Below are 20,909 nucleotides of genomic sequence, written 5' to 3' on the forward strand. Positions count from 1 at the left end.
GTGTATATCTGTGAACTTAGCCTATTTCTTGCCCCAATCCCAGTCCCAAGTCCCATTCCTACTTTTTGTTATTCCCAGTCCCTCTAGCACAAATATTATTTTTCCATTGGAAAAAAGGCAAAATTATCCCAGTTTCCATACAGGCTCCTCTAGCATATGTGAAGGGAAGGAAAGGGAAAAAAAGATGGCTGGGGAGGAAGGGGCAAGGACTTTCCCTATTTCCTCATATTTCTTGACTACCTCTTCCAGTGACCGGAAATCATGGGAAATTCTGTGGAACGGATTTTTTACGATAACTGCAGAATTTCTCGCGCGGTCATTGGTTAATTTTTATTGTGAATAAGGGGACAGACACATGAATTTATAACTTATGCGATGTGTCAATGAGTGAGAGTGAACTGTTATCGTAAAAAACAAATTGAAGTCAGTTTTTAATGCGTCTGTCCTGTTATTGGCAATGAATTTCGTCATAACATTGTCAAAGTAGTCTGCAGATCCACAGCTACTTTGACAATGTTATGACGAAATTCATAATCAATAACAGGACAGACGCATGAAAAACTGACGTCAATTTGTTAAGATTCTCTTGCCACGTATTGCGGACGTATTTTCATGAGAATGCCAGGTTACCAAGTTCAGTCATCGTGTACAACATGGCGGCGGTTGAGGAACCGTGAAGTGAAGAATTCGTAGTTTTAATTAACTTTTATAGGTGTGCTTTAAGAGAGTTATGTCTCGGAAAAAGCGCAAGAATAAAGGGCCACGCTCTGGTAAACTTCATAAAGCATTGTGTGAGAAAGATGTCAACGGAGGAGGTAGGCTTGCTTAATATAATTTCGTTAATTTCCAAGCTGAGCTGATGGTTGTGATCTTTTGCATGATGGGTGAATTGGCAGCTTGGGGTCTTTGTATCTCTACATACTCTGTAGTGATACATTAACAAGTCAAATAATCACAAATGGCCTATGCGTCTTTAGGTTAACATAGCAAAAAATCTTCACATGGCAGTATAACTAGTGCGAGTTAAAGTCTTTAGAAGCTCTTTTTTTGAAGTCTTAGTAAGCTCAATTATAGATAGAGAGATAGATAGAAACGTTATTAATGTGTCAATGCCTTGTAGCCTCGTAAAATCCCATACTAATTTGGGGACACAAAGAACAATCGAAGAACTGATGTAAGCTTACAGAACCCTTAGCAGCCTCCGCCATTTTCGATGCCATCGAAATTATTGATATTGCATGGTGACGCGAAATCTTATTGCTTTACAGTTTACTGTAAGTTGTGTTTCTGAAAGTATGTTTAATTATCTTTGGTAGTTTCACAGTGATTTCCTTGGTTTCAACACGTTCCAAATAAAATATAAGCTTATTAGCCAAACTCTCGCATGTAAACAAAAACAAAGGTGTGGCTGACTAGAGCCTTGTAAAGGACATCTCAAAATGGCAGCCGTTAATTAAACTACATACTGGTGTATAAGTAGTTCGTAGGGTGTGATTGTCCGGGTAATACTGGTGTATAAATTGATTGCCCAAAAACAATTCAGGAAAGTCCATTTTTACTCTCCATCAGTCAACAACTGACTGACAAGAAGTAAAGCTGATTGTCTTTTTCCAGATCTGGCCATTGAAGACTTTGCTAATGCGAAAGATGCAAAGGAAGCACTTAGACGGACATCAAGAGGATTTTCAATGAGTGCAGGTATGACACATGCTGTGCATGACTTAGCTATGAGTAAACAACATTGCTAAATTAATAAATATTCTACTTAATTGTAGAATGAAAAAATAAAATAGGTCTTTTAACACTGTAAGGATATTCCCTACATCTTGTCAATGTGTACTGCTAAGGTAGGTAGGTTAAGTCTGTATATGAGCCAAGTGGCCCATTAGGCTAGAGCTTATCCCAGTTTCTGTAGAATGAAGTAGCTCGGAGTATTTCTAGCTCGGAGTATTTCTACTCCCCCCTACATGGCATGCTAGTCCATCAGAGGGTTGCCACCGCATTAAATTTGGCAGTACCCATTTATCCACTTGCACAGAGAAAGACATGTGAGAGTAAAGTGTCTTGCCCAACAACACAATACAATGCCCTGGCCAGGGTTCAAACCCGGACCACTTGATTCAGAGACGAGCACACCAACCATGAGGCCACTGTACCTCCCACTGTGTACTGCTAATAAAAAAGTTGCCTTTTGTTCTGGAAACAGTGGTAAACAACTAGAGTTGAACAACTTTGAAGAAATAACTGTGTTCCTTGTGGTGCATAAGCAAGACCTATCTAGACCTCAGACCTTAAAATGTTTAATACAGTCATTCACAGCCTTTGACTGTTTGTACTTATTTTTCTTTTGCAGCAGCTATGGTCGGTGAAGCTGAGAATGAGAACATGATTCCCTGGTATGACAGAACAGACTTTGACTCGCTATCAGCTGAAGAAGATGAACTTGAGTCATCAACAGAAAAAACCATGTCAAGATCAAAACGGTCCAAGAACAAGAAGAAAGATAATATTACATGTGATGAATCTAGTGAGTGTGGACTGATATACCCATTAGATGTGTGGTGTTTGTTAGCCAAGTACATCTGTCCTGAACATGTCCAGAAGTTTGCACTGATCTGTAAAGGAGCAAGACAAGCTACAAACATGCGGACATTTTGGCTAAGACTTTACAACCGTCACATTACTCAGCCAAAGAAGCTACCTGAAAGGCTCCAGCCAGATACAATTGAATGCCGTCCTGGATTGCGTGCTAGGATCATAAGAGCTCTGTTCCATGGGTATGAGCCATTCAGAAGCCGGATTTTGTCATACAGTAGTTTACGGGATCCAAGCATACTAGAGTCGCACATGTGTATATCAATGTGGTACAAGCAGGTGCTATGCAATAAGCAAACTAAAAAAGTCTGGGTGTTTTATTTCAAGTTTTCCCAGAAAGCTACTCGTGTAAAGAGAAAACCACGTTATTTTTCTCAGAAATGGTTTGCGCAAGTGGACGACTTGACTGACAATCCTGAAGAAAATCACTGCATTCTTCAAGTTAATTGCGTCAATTTTGTGCCAGTGTACCCAGTGCAAGGTCATGTGTTGACTAAAGCCTTGGTAGGCATAAGTCACGATATGAAACACAATAGTATCAAGTTGACATTCCACTCACCACGCAGTGATGGCAGATATAGAAAGGAAGATGGAACTACTGTGGTTTTAGATCCAGCATGTGATGTCAAAGTAATTAATTGGTGGAGTCCACTTTATCCTCATTGTGAAGATACATTGTAAATGTACTTCACTCACAGAATTTGACTGTTAAATTTATTAAATACATAGTTCAAGATGGATCAAAGACATAGTACGGAAATAGTTAAAGTGAGCAGAAGAGAAGTAAGACATTGCATACAGGTCATTTATGTCAGTTGTGAAAAAAAATATATTTAGGGATCAACAAATTTAATTTGACTTTTTCAGTTTCTGTTTGTGTACACAAAGTAATCCACTGTAAATTGCATGGTTTTGTTTTGACCTGTGCATGATACAATAAAGGATAATGGCTGGTTAATTCACTGGTTCGGTACGTGGTTTACATTCCACATTGAACTTGATACATGTCTGTATTTGCCATTTGTAAGCAGTATGCTGAAAATAATAGAGTGCAGAAAAAAGGTACAAATTTACACTGCACATGTTAGAAATTTCAGTCCTTGTTGCAATGATCTCTAAAAGCTAAAGGGGAAATTAAGGAAGGGGAAAAAGTGCAGGCAAAAGAACTAAGGAGACCATTTTGTTAGTAAACCTAATAAACACATACAAAGATGAGGGTTAATATCTGTTTTGTTTCAGAGAGAAAACAAGATTTTCAGTTTCTAGCTCCAAGCCACAATGTAGTTTAGTGATGCTAAAATTTACAAATTTAGAAGTATATTATTTCATTGTAGCAAGCAAATAAATTAAGGTGTTATCATACAATTCCATGTATGAACCAACAACAAGGTCTGGATTTTCAAAAAAGATTAAACAGTAGTTAAATTACAATAGTGTGAAATGTATTTATTTAAATGATTTTACTTTGTACAAATATGCCTCTAATTCGCCCAAGGCTCATTGTTGTTCAAAAGCTGATCAATACTTATCCAAGATTAAGAGTTAACAGAAGCAAAACTGCGGACTTCCATCTTCATACATGTAGATGGCAATTCACATCAGCACACCTGCCAGAGCTCCACCAAGTCCCAGATCTTATTGAAAGCACTGCTGATAACTTAACAATTTTTTTTAAAGTTTACACTAATCCTGGGTTGGCTCAATCCTGATTTGAACTTCAGCAGTGGTGTGAGACTGATCTTTTTTATTCATTATTCACATCTTGTACCAGCAACTCTCTGTTTTCGTAAGTCCAGAAGCCATTCAAGTCAATCAGAATACTTGTCACTGTCTCTCCTTGGCCACTGTTAAAAGATATTAGAAAATATCCTGCCGGAAAGTGTTTGCTTAAAGGCATACTACAATTAAACAATTAGAAAATTGAGAGCAAATAATCTAATTGTTTTAGTATAAACCTACCAGTCATTCTTTATCTAAATCCTCTTCAAGGATACTTAAAAAACGCCAAGAAGCGGCCATAATAACTTTGTTAACAAGGGCACATTGTTACGCTACTCACTGTCTATCTCAGAATAGATGGGGAGTAGCGTAGCCAATCAGAGAACGGCATTCATGATAGAATGCTAGTCGATTTATACCGAAGGCATAAAGAAACACAGAACAATTTTAACACTAAGTGTTGATATAGTGATAGTGAGCAAAGAGAAATAACATTAAGATAATCAAAAAAGTGGCACTAAAGAAAAAGAAAATATCCTCTCTTGTTTTTATCAAACTGTAGAAACACTTGTGAAAGCTTGGGAGAACTCAAAAATGCTGTGGAGTCACTCGGCTGTGGCCCACGTTCCCACACCGTTTTCTTGTTCTCCCAACCTTCATTCCTGTTTCTATAACTTGATTAGAGACAAGGAAAATCTCGTCTACGTCTTAAAGATTGTATTAGTTGAACATGAAACTGTCATATGCCTACAGTAGTTGTGGTGTACTTCTTGAAAATCTACCATAAACTGCAATGTTGTGATATTTTGAAAATATGTTTTAAAGCAACATTTCAAGCAACTTGGCCAGCAATTGTGTCATGTTATTGCAAGGCAAGTTGTAGAGTGCCAGAGATGTTACTAAACACCTAAATTCACTGAGCACACTGTTCCTGTAATCATTGAAAAAAGGGTTATCCTGCAAAGAAACATTTCCAGATGTTCGTTTCCAGGGGAATTACGCCAAGCAATTTTTGATGCATTGTGTGTCTGACTGTGCAACAAAATTGTATGAAAAATTTCACAGAAGTTGGCCTGTGTAACAGGCTACAGTGCTGAAGTCACTTAAAGAGATAACACTTGTAAACCAGGGTTCAACTTTCAGGAAAAAACCTTGGGACCAGCTAGCCCCTAAGTTTTCAGATTTAGTCACCAGCAAAAGTATTTCAGTGAAAAGTTAGTCGCCAGTGAAAAAAATTGGCTGCATTGGTGACCCCAGCGGTTGCAACATCAAGCTCTATATACTTCACTGACCTGTTAACAAGATCTTGTAGACTAATCCTGTAAGGGTCTGTAGGCTTGACCATATCAAAAATCTCATCCTGCAAGACAAAAGACATCACTGCCATACAATTTTTGGTGGAGTGCTTTATTGACACAAGTCAAAGCTGGCTTTGAGGAAACATGGTTCCTGGGTCTTTAGTTTCATTATTGTGAGCTGAGTATTTGATAATCAATTAGTAACATAACAATAAGTTATACAAAGCATTCCTTTATTTAATTATCAGGACATAAGTTAATAAGTAGTATTTAATATTGTTTACCTTCACATCAAGAAACTTCACTGGTTCATGGCCGTGCTTCTTCATCTCCTCTTGAATTTCCTTTGTGAAAGATTCAAACAAAATTTGTGAGAGGCAACTTAAAAAGACATGTAGAGTTCTTTAATAGAGCAAAATAAGTTTTTTTAATGGATTACAGTTGGGAAACAGTGTAGTTATAAATCAACAATTGAAAACCTCACCCTAAAGAAGTAGTTTAATGAGAAGATGTTCAGATGCCCCAAAGCCTGAAATGAAGGAACATAAAGTTTTAATATTAATTTTAATCCTGGAACGAAAAAACTTAAGATTCCAACATTTGATAACTTCCTAAGATGCAGGGCTTGAAAAAAGTGCCATCCCATTGTCCCAGACAAGTAGATTTTCCTTTTGGGCAAGTAACTTTTCATTCTCACTTGCCCTATGGGCAAGGGATCAAGCAAGTCAACTGCCAACTAAATCATTAAAAGAGCAAACTAAGACTTTCCCAGGGAAAGCAAAATTTGAGAGCTACTTGTCCAAAGGGCAAGCTGGAATTCAAGCCCTGAGATGATGCTGATGGAGAAGTGTATCTATAGTATCTATTTCATTCTCAGATTAAAGCTTTCTTTTTCTGGCAAAAAAATCACTGAAAGTCTGCTATTAGATACCATTTTGGACACAGCAAGACAAACTTGAATACTTCTGGCTATTATCTTGCACCATCTTAGCACTTTTGAACAAAACCTTCACAAATCTATTTAAAAAATGAAATTAATATGTTCTGTACACCTTATACTGCAAACATACCTGAACATCCAAGATTCTAAACATGTACTGCAAAGCCTGATAAACATTGAAAAGAAAAGCACGTTGTAAGTAAGCAGGCTAAAAACAGGTTTTTCCCCTTCAGTAACTAATAATATTTTTATTGTCTTCAGCCTTAGACAAAGCCATACACTAACCTGTGGTTCTTTTCTATTTTCCAATGCAAGGACAAAATCCAAGTATGTCTTGTAATCCTAAATGAACAAAAATACTTTGATTTAATCAAAGAATTTTCATTTAATAGTAAAACCTCAATACAAATGCAAAATAATACAGTCACGCCATCTTCTCATCAGTCAGCAACAATGAGAACTCGTAAGCTGTTTTTACAGGCTATATCTCATGTAACATTGTATACTGTTACTAAAGTGCGAAGTACACCAGACGTTTTACTGGCTATCAAAACAAAGAGTTCTTTGGTGTAATAATGTAAAACATTTACAATCATTATGGCTGGGCAAATTTTTGTTTTGTTATCGTAATGAAATACAACGCAGTTAAATGCAATTTAACAGAGTTAACAACAAGGAGCACAAGTCTTGCCTTTGCAGTCAGTGGGCATTTAGATCTGCGCATGTGCCAGGTTTCCACATGCTCTTGGGCCACAAGGTGTTCAAGTAGTTTTACAATTGTCAGCGCTTTCCTCAAGCATCTGAGTCTCAAGCACAGGGACTCTGCTCAGAGGTTGTTTCCCCTCCCCTGTCCCTCCCTTCTCTTTCCGCTGTTTCATCAGTGTGACGGGTGCCTGCTTTCTCCCTTCCACGTGGGGGCTCATGGCTAGGTTGCCAGGATTTGCCAGCCATGGGAGCGGTCTCCATTAATAGTGGAAGCTCCTGGATGCCTCAGGCACCCAAGCACCACTTTGCAAGGCAGTTGTTAACAGATGGTTTAATTGACAGTTAGGATACTGACCATTTCTCCATCATAAGTTAAACACTCCTGAAACACCCTGTCCACAAAAACCTTTGTTAATGTTCCTGAACCATATCTATAAAGCAAAAATATTTAATATGAGTGAGAAGGTGATAAAATCTACTAATAAAAATCTAAAAATAAATAATACAAACTAATTTTATATCCTTGTGAGTAATAATTACCTTGCCAATTCTTCTTTACTCAACATTCCATTGTGATCAGTATCAAGACTTAAATATTGACCTACAAAAATAATGATAAAAAGATTATCAGCAACTTTTGCAGAATATCATGAAACAACCCAGTGGTGCATCTAGGGGAGGGGCCCAGGGGGCCTGCCCCCCCCCCCCCCCATATTTTGGGTGAAAAAAGAAGAAATGACTGAAGGAAGAAAAGCCAGCAGGGCAAGTAAAACACCCCCCCCCCCCCCTCCCCGCTGCCTTAGCTCAAAGCCTGGATTTGCCACTGCAATCGAGGGGGAAACATAAGGCTGCTGCTACCATTATTCTAACTTGTGTATAACACATCACCAAGTATTTGTAATTCATATTACTTTGAAGATAATTCATACTGATTCTGTCAGTTAAAAGCAACATCATCAAGAAGTTAGAATACTGGGACCCATGAGAGTGTAAACATGAATGTTATTATTTTCTGCTGTCCCCCAGAAAGATGGATATAGGAATGACTTTGTTAGTTCGATGGTGACAGAACATATCACATGGTTTACTGGTATAATAACATTGCATTATTCCTTGTTGAATACATGCATGTATTATGAGCATTTCTCACCATAAACTCTAAGTGCTGACGGGGCTGAGAACCAGTTAGCATCTTGTTGCTCTTTTGACAAGTCTTCATCTCTCAGCTACAACCAAACAATACAAAACAATCTTAATAGAACAAACTTGAGATATGGTAATCACATTAAAAATATTAAATTTGAAACTACTGATTGAGTGGCAAACCAACTGACTGACTGACTGACTGATGGACAGCTGGACAGACAGACTGATTGAATGTCTGATGGGCTGACTGACTGATTTATTGAGTTTTTCACTGTTGCTTGCATCTAAGCTTGAACATGCGACGCCGAAACATGATCTAATTGGGTGGAAAAGGGAGCATGATTGGTCATCAAACATTTGAAGTTTAACAGACTGCAATGCAAACATTTGCACTCTGAAAAACTCTGAAAGTCTTGCCCCTGCCAATATTTCATGGCTATACTAGAAGTAAAACCACTTTCGCAAAAGGCGCGTGCATATTGACACAAGTCAGGATCAATTTCATGTGCTGAACTTTGAACACGAAAGTTTGCGCTACAGTCTGCTAAACTTCAAATGTTTGATGAACAATCATGCCACGTTTGACACCCAATTAGAGCATGTTCCAGCATCACATGTTCGTGCTTACAAAGGCATTTGATTGACTCACTGACAGACTGATGAACTGACAGACGGACAGAAGAATTGACAGATGGACAGACAGACTGACTGATGGACTAACTGATTGACTGACTGACTGACTGACTGATTAATTGATTGATTGATTGATTGATTAATAGCATACCTCAAGGAGATCATCCAGGAAACTACAAGCTAGGATGTCTTGAATCTTGATCTTTCCTGTACAAAAGAAAGGGCTGAACATTAGTGAGACTCACTCAGCTGAACACTGTATGCTTGTAGCTTGGCTTATCTTTGAGCATGGTGTTAGTGAGTAGCCAGGCTTACACATTTTTGTTGTGTTCCCAACAGAGCCTTTTATTCAGCTCTTTTGCTGAAATATCATTCATTGCATGTGTGAGTGTGTGCATGCTACATGTAGCTGGGAGCTCACGGCTAGGTTGCAGGAAGTTCTAGCCACAACCAGGACGTTTGGGTTATAGTGCATCGCCAGGCTTCTGACATTACTGAGGCACTTGACCTGCACCTGCAATTTACATATTGAGACCAAGAATTTTCCAAACTAGCATTACTTTCCTTGTTTGCAGACATTACTGGTATATGAAAAGGAATAGAGATCAATGAAGAAATTTCACTACTTCCTCACCTGTCCTGAGAGGGTCCAAAAAGAAGAAAAATTTTCTTACAGCAGTACAGACGTAGAAGGAATAAAATGATTTCTCAAGGCCATCCAACTGCAAGAAAAACAATGTTTTACTGCTGGCAATTACACATGAGACTGTGATCACAAACTGTGATGCCATTCTAAATTTGGAAATGCAATTTGGGTCACAATCTACAAAAAATAGATTAATTGAAGGCTTTCGTGCTAAAAGGGCGTATAGAGCTAATTTTTGGTAGACTGACTTGTTTTGACATGAAAAGCATCATTGCGTAATTGTTTTTGTTGATTTGCATTTCGTTTTCGAGAAATAACGTATGCAAAAAAAACCCAGGTTTCTGAGTGGCATCAACTGACAACAGACAACTGACAGAAGGCCAACAGAGGGCCAACAGTCAGCTGACAGGTTGTTTCAGGAGCTGTTCTTCACAATATTACCATCATTTCTGCTGTACTGGCAATATACATGTATATTCAACATTCAGTTCCCTGACCCACAGAAAACAAAGAAGACAACCAGCCTATGCCACGCTAAGGTCCGGCAAGCATAGAACCATTTTCCTAACTTAAGTATAAATTTATCATTTTTAATCAAGTTGTCATACCTGTGGTAATGTTGGAATTAACTCCAGTATGTAATTTTCAAGGTCCTGAAAAAGCGAAAGAAACAGATCAATTAACCATAGAAAGTCCCAACAATCAAACCATCAAGCGATCATGCATACCAACTAGTTAGCTCAGTCAATAGAGCAACTTACAGTGATCTATTCCAGCGGTAATGGGTTTGAATTCCAATGACGTCAAATAATTTTTCTTTACCTCAACATGTAATCCCCATTTCCTTCCCAGGACTTTGAACACTCAGAAGGAAATGTGCTGATTTCCAGCACACCATGTTAATTTAGAGATAATTTCTACTTTCCGAAAACTATGGCTCTAGTTTATCAAGAAGAATACAGCTGTTCTCAGTGTGATAAATACCACTTTCATTACTCTAAACTGTCATTGGAAAACTTCAAGAACACTGAGTAACTAACTTTCAGAATACACTTGCTTAGATTACTAGTTTCCACTAGTTCACAACCATCACACAAACTACTGCAAGCTTACCGACTCTTTCAGGTATCCTTGTCCGGCAACATCATATAGACTTAGGCCTATTCTGGTTTGATGAAGCCAAACTGAAAAGAAAAGTCCAAACTCAGATACTGTAATGGCAATGTGGGATTCAATTTAAACATTATCATCCCCCTAAAATGCCTTGTTATTCACTAATCTTTAAAAATTCATTTCATTCCCTTACCATTTTCCACACAAACTGTGTCATAAAATGCTTATTAGTATTGAAAAATAATCAGCCCAGGATAATTATGTGCTACAGCCAATGAGGTACAAACGGTACGGTAAGCTATGTCACACTATGTTGGACTCATATTCATAATCAAAGTGATGTAGTGAAATGCTGACTATCGCCAACAGGAAAATGAAGCTACTAGGCTAAGCCTTGTTTGTTTGTTTTTCAGAAGGTTAAAGTACATTTTCCGTATTTACAATGATAGTTACCCACAGCTCTTTGTTTTGAAAAGGAAAGACTAATTTACTCGGCCAGTTGTAATCTGCATGCACTGTTTTTAGCTTCCACATTATAACAATAGGTTCAATACAGCTTTGCTTTATCAACCTACCTTTTCGCATGACATAGTTAAAAAACTGCATGATAGAGATCCTGAAATTTTAGAAGTGATGATAAAAGAAATTTTATAGAAAAAAAGTTATTTCAGCATTATGATCTCAAAACTATTGAGCTACACTGTACAATTGAGTGTAGTATTTAGAGTGCCTATGAAACCAAATGAAAAAGTTGCCTTAAATAGCACTTGGTATTGATAAATTAAATGCTTTGACACTGCACATTTTTCCATTCTACTGTACCTTGGTTTACTATTCTTCCTTGACCTTCACAAAGATATGCAACAGTGGGAGACATTTGCTTACATGACCATTTTGATTTCAATAGATAACAGATAACGTGGTCTGTGCATTTGGTTCTAAAACGCTTTTATTTGTCTTAGAAATTTTATATTCATCTGTTGAATCTCTCCATTTTTCAAAATAAAATGCTTGATCAGTCATGGCAATGGGAATGTTTATGTGATGTTTTACTCCCTCACCTCCCAAAAGGATCCTGCTGAAATAATTTGGCAAAAACAGTTGCACTGAAGAAGGGCCTGTCATGAAAAAAAAAAATGAGAATATCTTAGCAAACTACCACGCAAAAAGGCAAAATTATTTTCCTTGCACACTGTATAGTGTTACTACCTGCATTTTTCACCAGCCTCTCCAGCAACTTTTAAGAAGTCTTCATAGTTGATCATCTAAAAAACGACAGCACACAAACAAAACAAAGCAAAGTTCTTTCAGTTAGCAACAAAATAATATTAAACATTATCACTAACATTGTACTAAAATGACTTCAAACTAGCCAAGGTAACAATCCCTAGATATTTTATTGCCAAAAATGATTGAAAAAAACAGAATCATAAATGATGACATTTCTATTTCAAAAGATGCTTTATAGACAAGTACCAATGCAATATTGCTACATGATAGAAAAAACATGTTTACAAGTCCATTTACAATGGCAATAATTGAAAAATATTTGGTTGATTTAATCTAGTAAACTTTCTTAAATTAATACCTGTTCATCTCCAAACACAGGTGGTGTATGATGTTTATCGAGTAAAAACCACAGGTTCTAAAACAGGACAGGTGTAATTAGCAAAATCATGAAATCACCACAAGAAAATCAAAAGGACAAATCAAATGTACAAATGGATAAATGATATAACTAATCAGAACAATTAAAACAATGCGACAGTGTACAGTCAAACCTCTCTAATACAGAGACCGAAGAGACAAAGTGTTCGTATTAGAGATGTGTCTGTATTCACTATTGGCGAGGTCACTATTGTTTTGAACTTTACAAACTCTGAACTCACCCCTCTCACCTTAGTACGACTTTTTCTCCACGTGCATAACTTCAGGTGGTTTTAACTAGCCAATCGTGGCTCAGAGTGTGCTCACGCATACATTTGAACATCGCTGTTGTAATTTTGCAGATTTCCATCTTTGTTGTATTTTCTTGCCGTGTTTAAGATTTTAGGCCAGCCTTACTGCTGTTTTTGGAGTTTAGAGTCTAGCTTCTTCACTGTTTTTAGCCATTGTGATTCGTCGTTTATTGTGTGTGCCGGATTACGTGGGTGGTTCATTAAATAGTTCACTTATTAATTTGGAGTTTAAGCCTACAACTCACTGAATACAATTCCCAACAATTATGATGACATCATGTTAAGTCTCCACTGACAGTTTAGAGTATTAAGTAACTAAAATCATGCCCAAAAGTGACATTTTGGCATGTTCTGGTATTGGTATCAATTCGTGTGAATGTTTCTGTAACTGCCAACAGGAAATGGCACATACTGCAAATTATTGACACCTGGTCCCTGGAGTGTCCATAATAAAGAGGTTTAATTTCTGTGCATTTGCTTCCCAGGGCCAAGATTTAGTGTCCGTTGTCTGTTTTAGAGAGGGTCTGTAATGTTTATGAGGTTTTTTGAGAGGAAATGCATGAGAATGTTGTTGGTACATGGGAAACTGTCCATATTAGAGAGGTGTCCATATGGAGAGGTTCAACTGTCCATGATAAAATATTTTCCAACCTGAAGTTCATCATTGTCAAGGAGCTCTCTACTTTTCCTCTGAAGAAATACAGCTCTTGACTCCTCTCTTAACTTCTGTAACAAAACCTCATCTTCTGAAGGAAGCTAGAGAGTAGAGGAGAAGAAAACATTACAGTGTTGGTCCCTATTACATAACTTGCCTAATGCCCATCTATGAACACTGCTAGCTGCATTAATTTGGAGATCAGATCAAGATCTGTGCTTTATGAAAAGGGATCCAAGAAAGAGATGTTGGGGGATTAAAGAATTGACAAAAAAGGTCACTTTGTGATTTTCTACCTCAGAGACCACTTAGAGAGGCTAAACTGTGCTTATGTCGCTAACTGTGTTTTACAACAATCTTTTGATTTAAAAAATTTAAGATTGAACAGGCTAATATATCATTTTTTTTATGGATTTTTATGTGCTTTTTTTTTTTCTCATCGGTTTATGAGTTGGTGTGATGCCTAATTACTTAATTAAGATGATGATAATGAAAGCAAACCATCCAAGGGACAGGTTTAAGATGTAGGCAGTTTAATTTGTTATTACTGAATTTTCTGCCAGAAGTTGATTCATTTTCATGGAAGTGGCATGCATCATTATAGCTACTCGTACAGTGTGTTACAAGTTAGTTTGAATCACATGTAACGTGTCAAAATTCATCTACCTTGAAATAAAACCTGGGAATAGCATCATAGCTCTTGGTTTTGACTTTTCCAGCTCCTTTCCATTCATTGTAGTATTTGGTAAAAAGTTCTGTCTCACTGGGAGTACTTTGATCTAGATCATCGGCTTCTACAAACATTAACAAGGTAAGGTAATAGAGTGGCTATTAAGTAAAAGTGGTGCAGAAAATGCACTAATACTGCTTCGAAAAGACGAAAACACTGGTTAACCGAAAGCGGCGAAAAATATTGTAAATCATTGTACTTTCTTCTTTCTCCGCCTTCTTCCTCTCGTTAAACCTTCGTAGCGATTCAGCCCATCCTGTTGCACTCATTTCACTGGGTAAAGCCTCATGAACTTCTAAAATGAAAAATAAACTCCAAAAAAATTTTCTTCCCTGCTCCCGCCATGTTTTATTTTAGAAGATGACGAAGTTGCAGCGGATTATGGGATTGAAGATAAGGAGGAAACTGGGGACAAAGGCGTCATGTAAGAGGAATTAAAAGTCACGGGTGGTCGTGTTTGACCAGAAGTATGTAAATACCTTCACCTCCGGCTCTGAAACAACTTCAGGATAAGGCTTAAACCACTTCAAGTTTTTACACCGAGCCATTCTTGAAAAGCACGCGATAATTTGTAGCTTAGAGAAACAAAACGTGGCTAATTGAAAGAAATCGGAAATAACCAATAGCTAAGCTTTCTGAAGATGTTCACCGCGTCAAGCACGCGCTTTCACGTGCATGTCAAAGCAGCTAAATAGTTTCTTAAGAAATATTTAAAGATCTCAATTAGTCTTTCCGCTATTCAGGTTTCATTTAGGTAAGTGTGGCTTTAAAAGCCAATTTTTAGAAATTTATATTTCAATCATATCGTAGCCGAGACGCCGAGACTATTTTTTAATTATTTTTAGCAAGACTAAGCGCTTTAAAAAGGGTCCCAAACTGTGATAAGTAATAATCAAAGTGCTCTTGATCACGCAGGCGTGATGATAGCTAAATGATTTTGAAGATAAATTAGAACCCCAAGTCGCTTTTATTGGTGATTAGGAAAAGAAAAGTTGACTGCAAGTTCTGTTAGACGATGGAAAGTAGACCAGCACGAAGAATAACGGAGCGGAAGCAAGGCAGACGCCACGAGATTAAGCTGATATGCGCTAATAAGCTTTACTTTGTTCCCTTTTACAGCCAGTTTGTCTAGTATAGCTGCTTTCTGTTAATGTCGATCGTGCCTGGCAAATGGTAGAACTGCATGTCTACCTGTAACGTCTGTAAAATTTGTCGGATTGATTCACCAGGAGTCTCCCGGATACAGACCGAATTCACCGGTCTCCCGCGGTGATCAAAATATATAAATACGAAAGAAAATGCTTAGAGTGCACTGTTTCCGACATATTTTCGATTTAGAGCGAATTCGGGGACGAGAACTAGGTTGGTTGTTGAGTCTTTATGCTAGAATCAGCTAAGCTTGTTTTGGTGTTTGGCGATTTTTGAGACCAGAAAAAAAATACCAGTACCTTCACGCAAAATTGAAGATCTACCGGATCATTTGGATCCTTTACGCTGACATCACTGTAGAAGGGTCGCTACACAAGCGCCGGACAGTATTGCACAGTAAGTAAAGACAGAATGCACATTCCTTGCTAGGTATATAGTGTTTATCTGCCCAACGTGTTAAGATCAGCATTACCCATAAAATATACTGTTAATTATAACTATCAGAGTTACTGATAATTTCTTAGCTTCAGTTGTCTGGTACCCGTTTGAAATCAATGTTAGATTTCGCTGTAACAGCTGCGTTGTTGTGGAGGTATCTGGTAAGCGTTTAGACAACTACAACCCCAGTTATACAATGTATAGACATTCCTTGCCGTGGAAAAAAAACTATCAAAACATGTTTAGACCTATCACGTGACATAGATCTGTACCAATGGCTAGCTGTCGACCACAATGACTCGAAATGACAAACCGTTTAAAGGAGCTATGCTTAGTTATTAAAATCGTTGTTCTAATCATTGAACAAAATTACTTTCAAATTGAAAGAAACCGCAGAATGGCAGTTTTCTAATTAAGATAGAAAAGCATTACAGACAGAAGTAATAATAGACCAGAATAAACAAGAAAAAACGGGGAAGGGATTATAGAAAGACTGACAAATCTCACTTAATAAAAGCTTCTATGACTTCTTGTACGACGGCTGTATAAACACAGTGGTGAATTTAGTCAAAATAAAGTTAAGCCCGACAGGCTCTTAGCCCTCGACGCCTAACTACAGTCTCTGTAGCATGAATCAGCTAAGAGTATTTCTCCCCCACCCCCCCCCCCCCCCCCTCTCTACCTGGATGTGATGCTAGTCCATCGGAGGTTACTTTCCGGCAATCTGTCTGTCAGGGGCTCCCAACAATTCGCCGATACCCTTTTATTCACGAGGGTGGAGAGAGAAGCAGTGTGAGAGCAAAGTGTCTTGCCCAAGAACACAACACAATTACCATGGCCAGGGCGCCTTCACTCACACACTGGTCAAAATACCCGATGTTCAAAATAAGACATAGTGTAATTGACAACGTTAATTTTGAATTCTATGGTTATTTTAATCACTGTCAGCTATTAAAAGAGCTTGTGGTGTATTTCGCGACCTCTTCCGTCAATCTAGAGCCTCCTTTTGAAAGATCACCCAAGCTAACAAAAGCAGTTCCTGTTGGAATTTCAAGCTAGGCGAAGTTGTGCCTTGAAATCACGTTTCCTCGGTTGCAGTCAGTAAATATTTAATTTGTACTCCTCTATTTTCGATGTCCTAATGACTGAAGTAGCACGAAAACTTCATTGATGTCGCGTGTGCCAATCACAAAAATTTCGAAACAAAACACAAAGCAAACAGAATTCGCAATAAATCTTGTTACTGATTGATAGCGGGAAAACACGAGAGACACAAACCACGATCGGCTTAAGTTGTCGCTAGATGTGGCGCCAGATTGCTGAAAAAAACAGCAGCACACGCACATGTCTAAGTAACCATTACAAAGCTCTTCAAATGCAAAACGAAAGCAAACACACAGTTATAAAAGGTCGACCGGTCAACGGAATGCATGGTTATTAAACGAGTAGCTTTGTGAACTGATTTTGGATTTTGTGTCATCAAGGCCAGCCTACGAACAACTATAATCGAGCTGATCTTTTCATATAAGGTGAGTTAACATGTTTTTACAGCTTACTGTGACAGAAAAAGTTTTGTTTCGAAGGGTAGTCTACTGCCTTTAGAACAAAAGAACTTGTTCTACATGAAGAAAATACGATGGGATCTTCGCAAGCCGGTAACTGCAACTTTAAAGAGATAGATTTATAATAAGTTGCTGTTGGAGTTCTACTGTTTTCTTGGTAGGAAACTAAGTTCTTGTATTTTGTTGGCAATGAAACTAAGTCACTAGCAAAGTTATCCAGATTTTGTTGCTAAGCAGAATCAACGTAACGCCAAATAGTGCCGAACCTGAACGGACTTGAGTGAACAGTGTATTGTTCTCGTCACTTTAGCCTTGGGCGTATTATGCAGGCAGCTCGGTCTTATGTCTTCTCGGATTTACTCATCTTTCACCAGTTATTCAGTTAATACGCAAAGCGGTGAATAAGCTTCGATTTTGCCGCTCTTCAAGCATCTTGAAATGAAGTTCAACTTACGGTTTTGGCTACTTTAGTAGCTGTTTAAACCGCATAAGGCACGTGACTTGTCTAAGCACTTGTCATCTTAGGAGCTGATTTAAAACAAACCCAATGCAAATACACATGTAGTTTATAAAGTTAACAGGCATGTAAGCTAATGCGACTGTAATTCAAAATGTCTCAAAACAAAACCGTACCTATCCGAAGAAACCAGAAAGCCTAATGTATTTAATAGAGTAAACAAGTTAAAGAACTGATTTTAGGAAGAAAACAACCGTTTGAACAAAAAATTCTGTGTGAATTAAAGAAAACGTGTTTAGGATACATGCGGGAATGTTTGCAAGCATTAAAGAATCACTGCTCATTTAATTCGATCGCGCGGTCCACTTTTTCATACGAGCAATATGCATGAAGTAACGAAATAATGTTCCTAGTGGTCTTGTGGAGTAATAAAAACTGTGTAAATAACCTTGGAATAATAAGGAATTGGGCAATTAATTAGGCATAGAAAGTAATGAACGAACATTTCACATACAGGGGAGGCAGTTGTATTAGCCCTGTGGCTTTTAAATAGTTTCGACCATTTTTGTACCCTGAAATATAAGTAATCGAGTGTGACTATTCACAAAAAAATATAACTTGTGATTTATTTAGTATATTAAAGCTATTTTCACAAACGAAGCTCGTAACCTTTGGATTTCCGAGCTATAACTACGACATTTTTTAACCCTCTTTTCCAATTCACCGCTCTTTCTAGCTCCGAGCCAGTTAGGCGGGTTTTGTCTCATCACTTCAAGAGTAGTTTCAGCACCAAATATTTCACAGAATCGGTTCTGTATATTTTCCTTAAGACGAGTAGCTAGTAGCTCATGTGTCCAAGGAGGCTATTAATCACGGCCCCCAGTTTAATCATTATTTTTGTGTGTTCGGACTGAATTGTCTTGTGATCAATGCAGGTCATAGCATCTCGTCTGCCGTCGTTCAGCCTATCTTTTGATATTCATTGGTCAGTGGGTGTATTGTACATGCGGTAAAAACCGAATAAAATGAACACGCAACATTCCTGCTTCAAGTATGATTTCCTGATCTCTTAGCTTGTTTGTATTTCGACCAGTAAAACGGAAAACTAGTCACGACATACTAAACCAGTCTCGCCATGTTAAAAATCCCATTAAATTTACTGAACGAGGATCTCAAAACCGAGTTTTCATGGCAGAGAAAGGACCTACAGAAGGTGATAAGCGAAAGCGGCAAGGATATTTAAGCACAGTTCAGGGTCGTAGCTATTAACAGAATTTGGAATTTATTTATTTATTTTAAGTTTCCGTAAGAGGCTATGTGTTAACAAAATAAATCAATATAAAAGAAGCAGTTTATTTTTACATGTGTATATATTGCCCGGGTGCAGCCGTCCTGTTGAGGTTCGGACGGAAAATTGAGTAAGATTGCGAAAGAAAAAAAAAACCAATAATAAGGCCCAATATGGTAAGATAAAACATCCACCAAAGCTTCTTATTCCACTACTTTACTGTTCCCGTACGTGTATATTGAACGCATGTTCAAATTTTGTCCATCTTAAAATTTAAATTCGCTTAAATTGCAGTGTGTAATTTTTGGTCTCCTCGAAAGTCCTCGAAAAATTGCCGCTACCCATGTATTCTTACCAGCTCCACCCAGTCTTCAATTAGTCGATAAAACAATGAAAGCAATAACCATACGTTTTCGCGTTGGTGGATTTCAATTAAATATAGTGACCCACGAAGTCCGGTCATGTTAAGTCTGTTAAGGCTGGCTGCTTTCAGAAGTGATCGTGCCAACCGGCTTGACAAGCAAGATTTGCGCTGCAAGTTACGACAAACTTCAAGGTAAATGTTAACTTCTTTTAGGCTTCTTACTTGACTTAAGAACTCTTAACTGAAATCCCTTGCTTCTGGCAAGGGGATTGTTTTAGATTATTCACAGTTGCTAAAGGCAAATGTTATGAAACACTCAGGTCAAATATTTCATACATATGGTGACACGAGACTATTTACAACTATTATAAACCTGCCAATCGACTTTGCTTTCTGTAAAATTAAGGTTACTGCTTACTATGGAGGAGTAATTCCTCAAACTTTGTCTTTTTACATTTTTCTTTTAATAAATGTCAACATATGTGATCCATTTTACTTGTGCCGGAAAAAAAAACTGTTTTAAAACAACCGGTAGACAAAATTTTAGCAAGAATGTTAATAAACCGCCAGCTAATAAGGCACGTACTTGTATCGGCACGCGCCCTCAGGCAAATACAAGTTTAATTAGCCGGCCACAAAATAACAGTTAAACGGCAGATGCTTCCTAATTCAAATTCACTTGAACAGATCACGAGTCACTAATTAATTAAGCCTTCGTTCCGCAGTGGTCTCTCCGGTTGTAGCCATGTGTTTCTTTTTGTTCATATTTCATCGGTGTTTTAGTATCACTTCGTCTCCAGTTTCCTTTGAATTCATGTAAATTTGCGAATTCAGTGTACATCGTACAAGGGTAATACGGCGCAATACGGCGACTTATTGGTTACTTGTGTTTCCAGCTATCCTTGAGCAATAGTCAAGATGACTGGACACAGCAATACTATTGCTATCCGTCAAACTGAGGGAAAGCGCCAGCCTTGAAAACACACAACTCCCACTGTATTAGATTCAGTAGCAGTCGACAAAGGGAGTTATGAAAGCGTACAAAGTATGAGTTACGTTGACAGCCTTGTCACAAGTAGTCTTTCACTTTGCGTCGAAGTAACCGTATTCTTGTTTAGAAAATCATGAGGCTCTTTTCCATTTTTCCTTCAATAAACTGAAATCAGCGAGGTAGAAAATGATAATTTTCTAAGGTTAATAACTTTCATGAATGGCTTATAGGCGAATCTTTGTTTACACTTTTTGCCTTATTAACATATGCTTATCGCTATCTGATGACGCTAATAAAAGAAAAACTCTGACTATAGGGCATAACAGTTTCAGTTATCTCTGAAAATTTGAGCCCAATACACGGAATGGTTTCGGAGAAATTCTCTTCTAAAAACTCGAAATTTTACAGAGAAATGTATGGCTCATTAACTTTTTTGCCACACAGCAATTTCGCAATTTTTGATAGCTGATATTTCCTTCAATATTGCTTGCAAAGAGCTGAAAATTGCACAAATTGCTCAAC

General features: G+C 37.8%; 2 protein-coding genes across 3 annotated transcripts; one reads left to right on the plus strand and one right to left on the minus strand.

Annotated features, from left to right (window-relative positions):
- The first annotated feature begins 540 nt into the window (after nucleotides 1-540).
- On the plus strand, nucleotides 541-4,026 carry LOC110044380 (transmembrane protein 183-like). 2 transcript variants are annotated; one of them, XM_020749922.2, is made up of 3 exons: nucleotides 541-815; nucleotides 1,615-1,698; nucleotides 2,357-4,026. In XM_020749922.2, the coding sequence occupies exons 1-3, from the start codon at nucleotides 731-733 to the stop codon at nucleotides 3,274-3,276; spliced, it is 1,089 nt and encodes a 362-aa protein (XP_020605581.2). In that variant the 5' UTR covers nucleotides 541-730; the 3' UTR covers nucleotides 3,277-4,026. The 2 variants fall into 2 exon arrangements, with proteins under 2 accessions (XP_020605581.2, XP_020605580.2); XM_020749921.2 differs by having other exon boundaries at nucleotides 547-815; nucleotides 2,354-4,026.
- LOC110044383 (serine/threonine-protein phosphatase 2A regulatory subunit B'' subunit gamma-like) lies at nucleotides 4,016-14,523 on the minus strand. Its single transcript, XM_020749924.2, has 20 exons — nucleotides 14,338-14,523; nucleotides 14,075-14,202; nucleotides 13,405-13,509; nucleotides 12,384-12,440; nucleotides 12,005-12,060; nucleotides 11,857-11,913; nucleotides 11,371-11,411; nucleotides 10,796-10,866; nucleotides 10,291-10,335; nucleotides 9,671-9,758; nucleotides 9,188-9,243; nucleotides 8,408-8,483; nucleotides 7,798-7,858; nucleotides 7,613-7,688; nucleotides 6,838-6,894; nucleotides 6,683-6,718; nucleotides 6,097-6,141; nucleotides 5,897-5,956; nucleotides 5,607-5,674; nucleotides 4,016-4,439 (listed from the first exon to the last, which is right to left on the minus strand). Exons 1-20 carry the CDS (start codon nucleotides 14,405-14,407, stop codon nucleotides 4,340-4,342), a joined length of 1,353 nt encoding a protein of 450 aa, XP_020605583.2. The 5' UTR covers nucleotides 14,408-14,523; the 3' UTR covers nucleotides 4,016-4,339.
- Nucleotides 14,524-20,909: the final 6,386 nt, after the last annotated feature.

Source organism: Orbicella faveolata, unplaced genomic scaffold, assembly GCF_042242905.1.
Source record: "Orbicella faveolata isolate gen_17 unplaced genomic scaffold, um_ofav_v1 contig_2, whole genome shotgun sequence".
Taxonomy (NCBI): Eukaryota; Metazoa; Cnidaria; class Anthozoa; order Scleractinia; family Merulinidae; genus Orbicella; species Orbicella faveolata.

Coding starts and splice junctions, on each gene's coding strand:
- LOC110044380 (XM_020749921.2), top strand. CDS start 731: ATGTCTCGGAAAAAGCGCAAGAATAAAGGGCCACGCTCTGGTAAACTT. Junction 816..1,614: donor GAAAGATGTCAACGGAGGAG/GTAGGCTTGCTT, acceptor GTCTTTTTCCAG/ATCTGGCCATTGAAGACTTT. Junction 1,699..2,353: donor AGGATTTTCAATGAGTGCAG/GTATGACACATG, acceptor TTTCTTTTGCAG/CAGCTATGGTCGGTGAAGCT.
- LOC110044383 (XM_020749924.2), bottom strand. CDS start 14,407: ATGAGTGCAACAGGATGGGCTGAATCGCTACGAAGGTTTAACGAGAGG. Junction 13,510..14,074: donor TTCCCAGGTTTTATTTCAAG/GTAGATGAATTT, acceptor TCTACTCTCTAG/CTTCCTTCAGAAGATGAGGT. Junction 6,895..7,612: donor TAACTTATGATGGAGAAATG/GTCAGTATCCTA, acceptor TTGTTCATTTAG/GATTACAAGACATACTTGGA.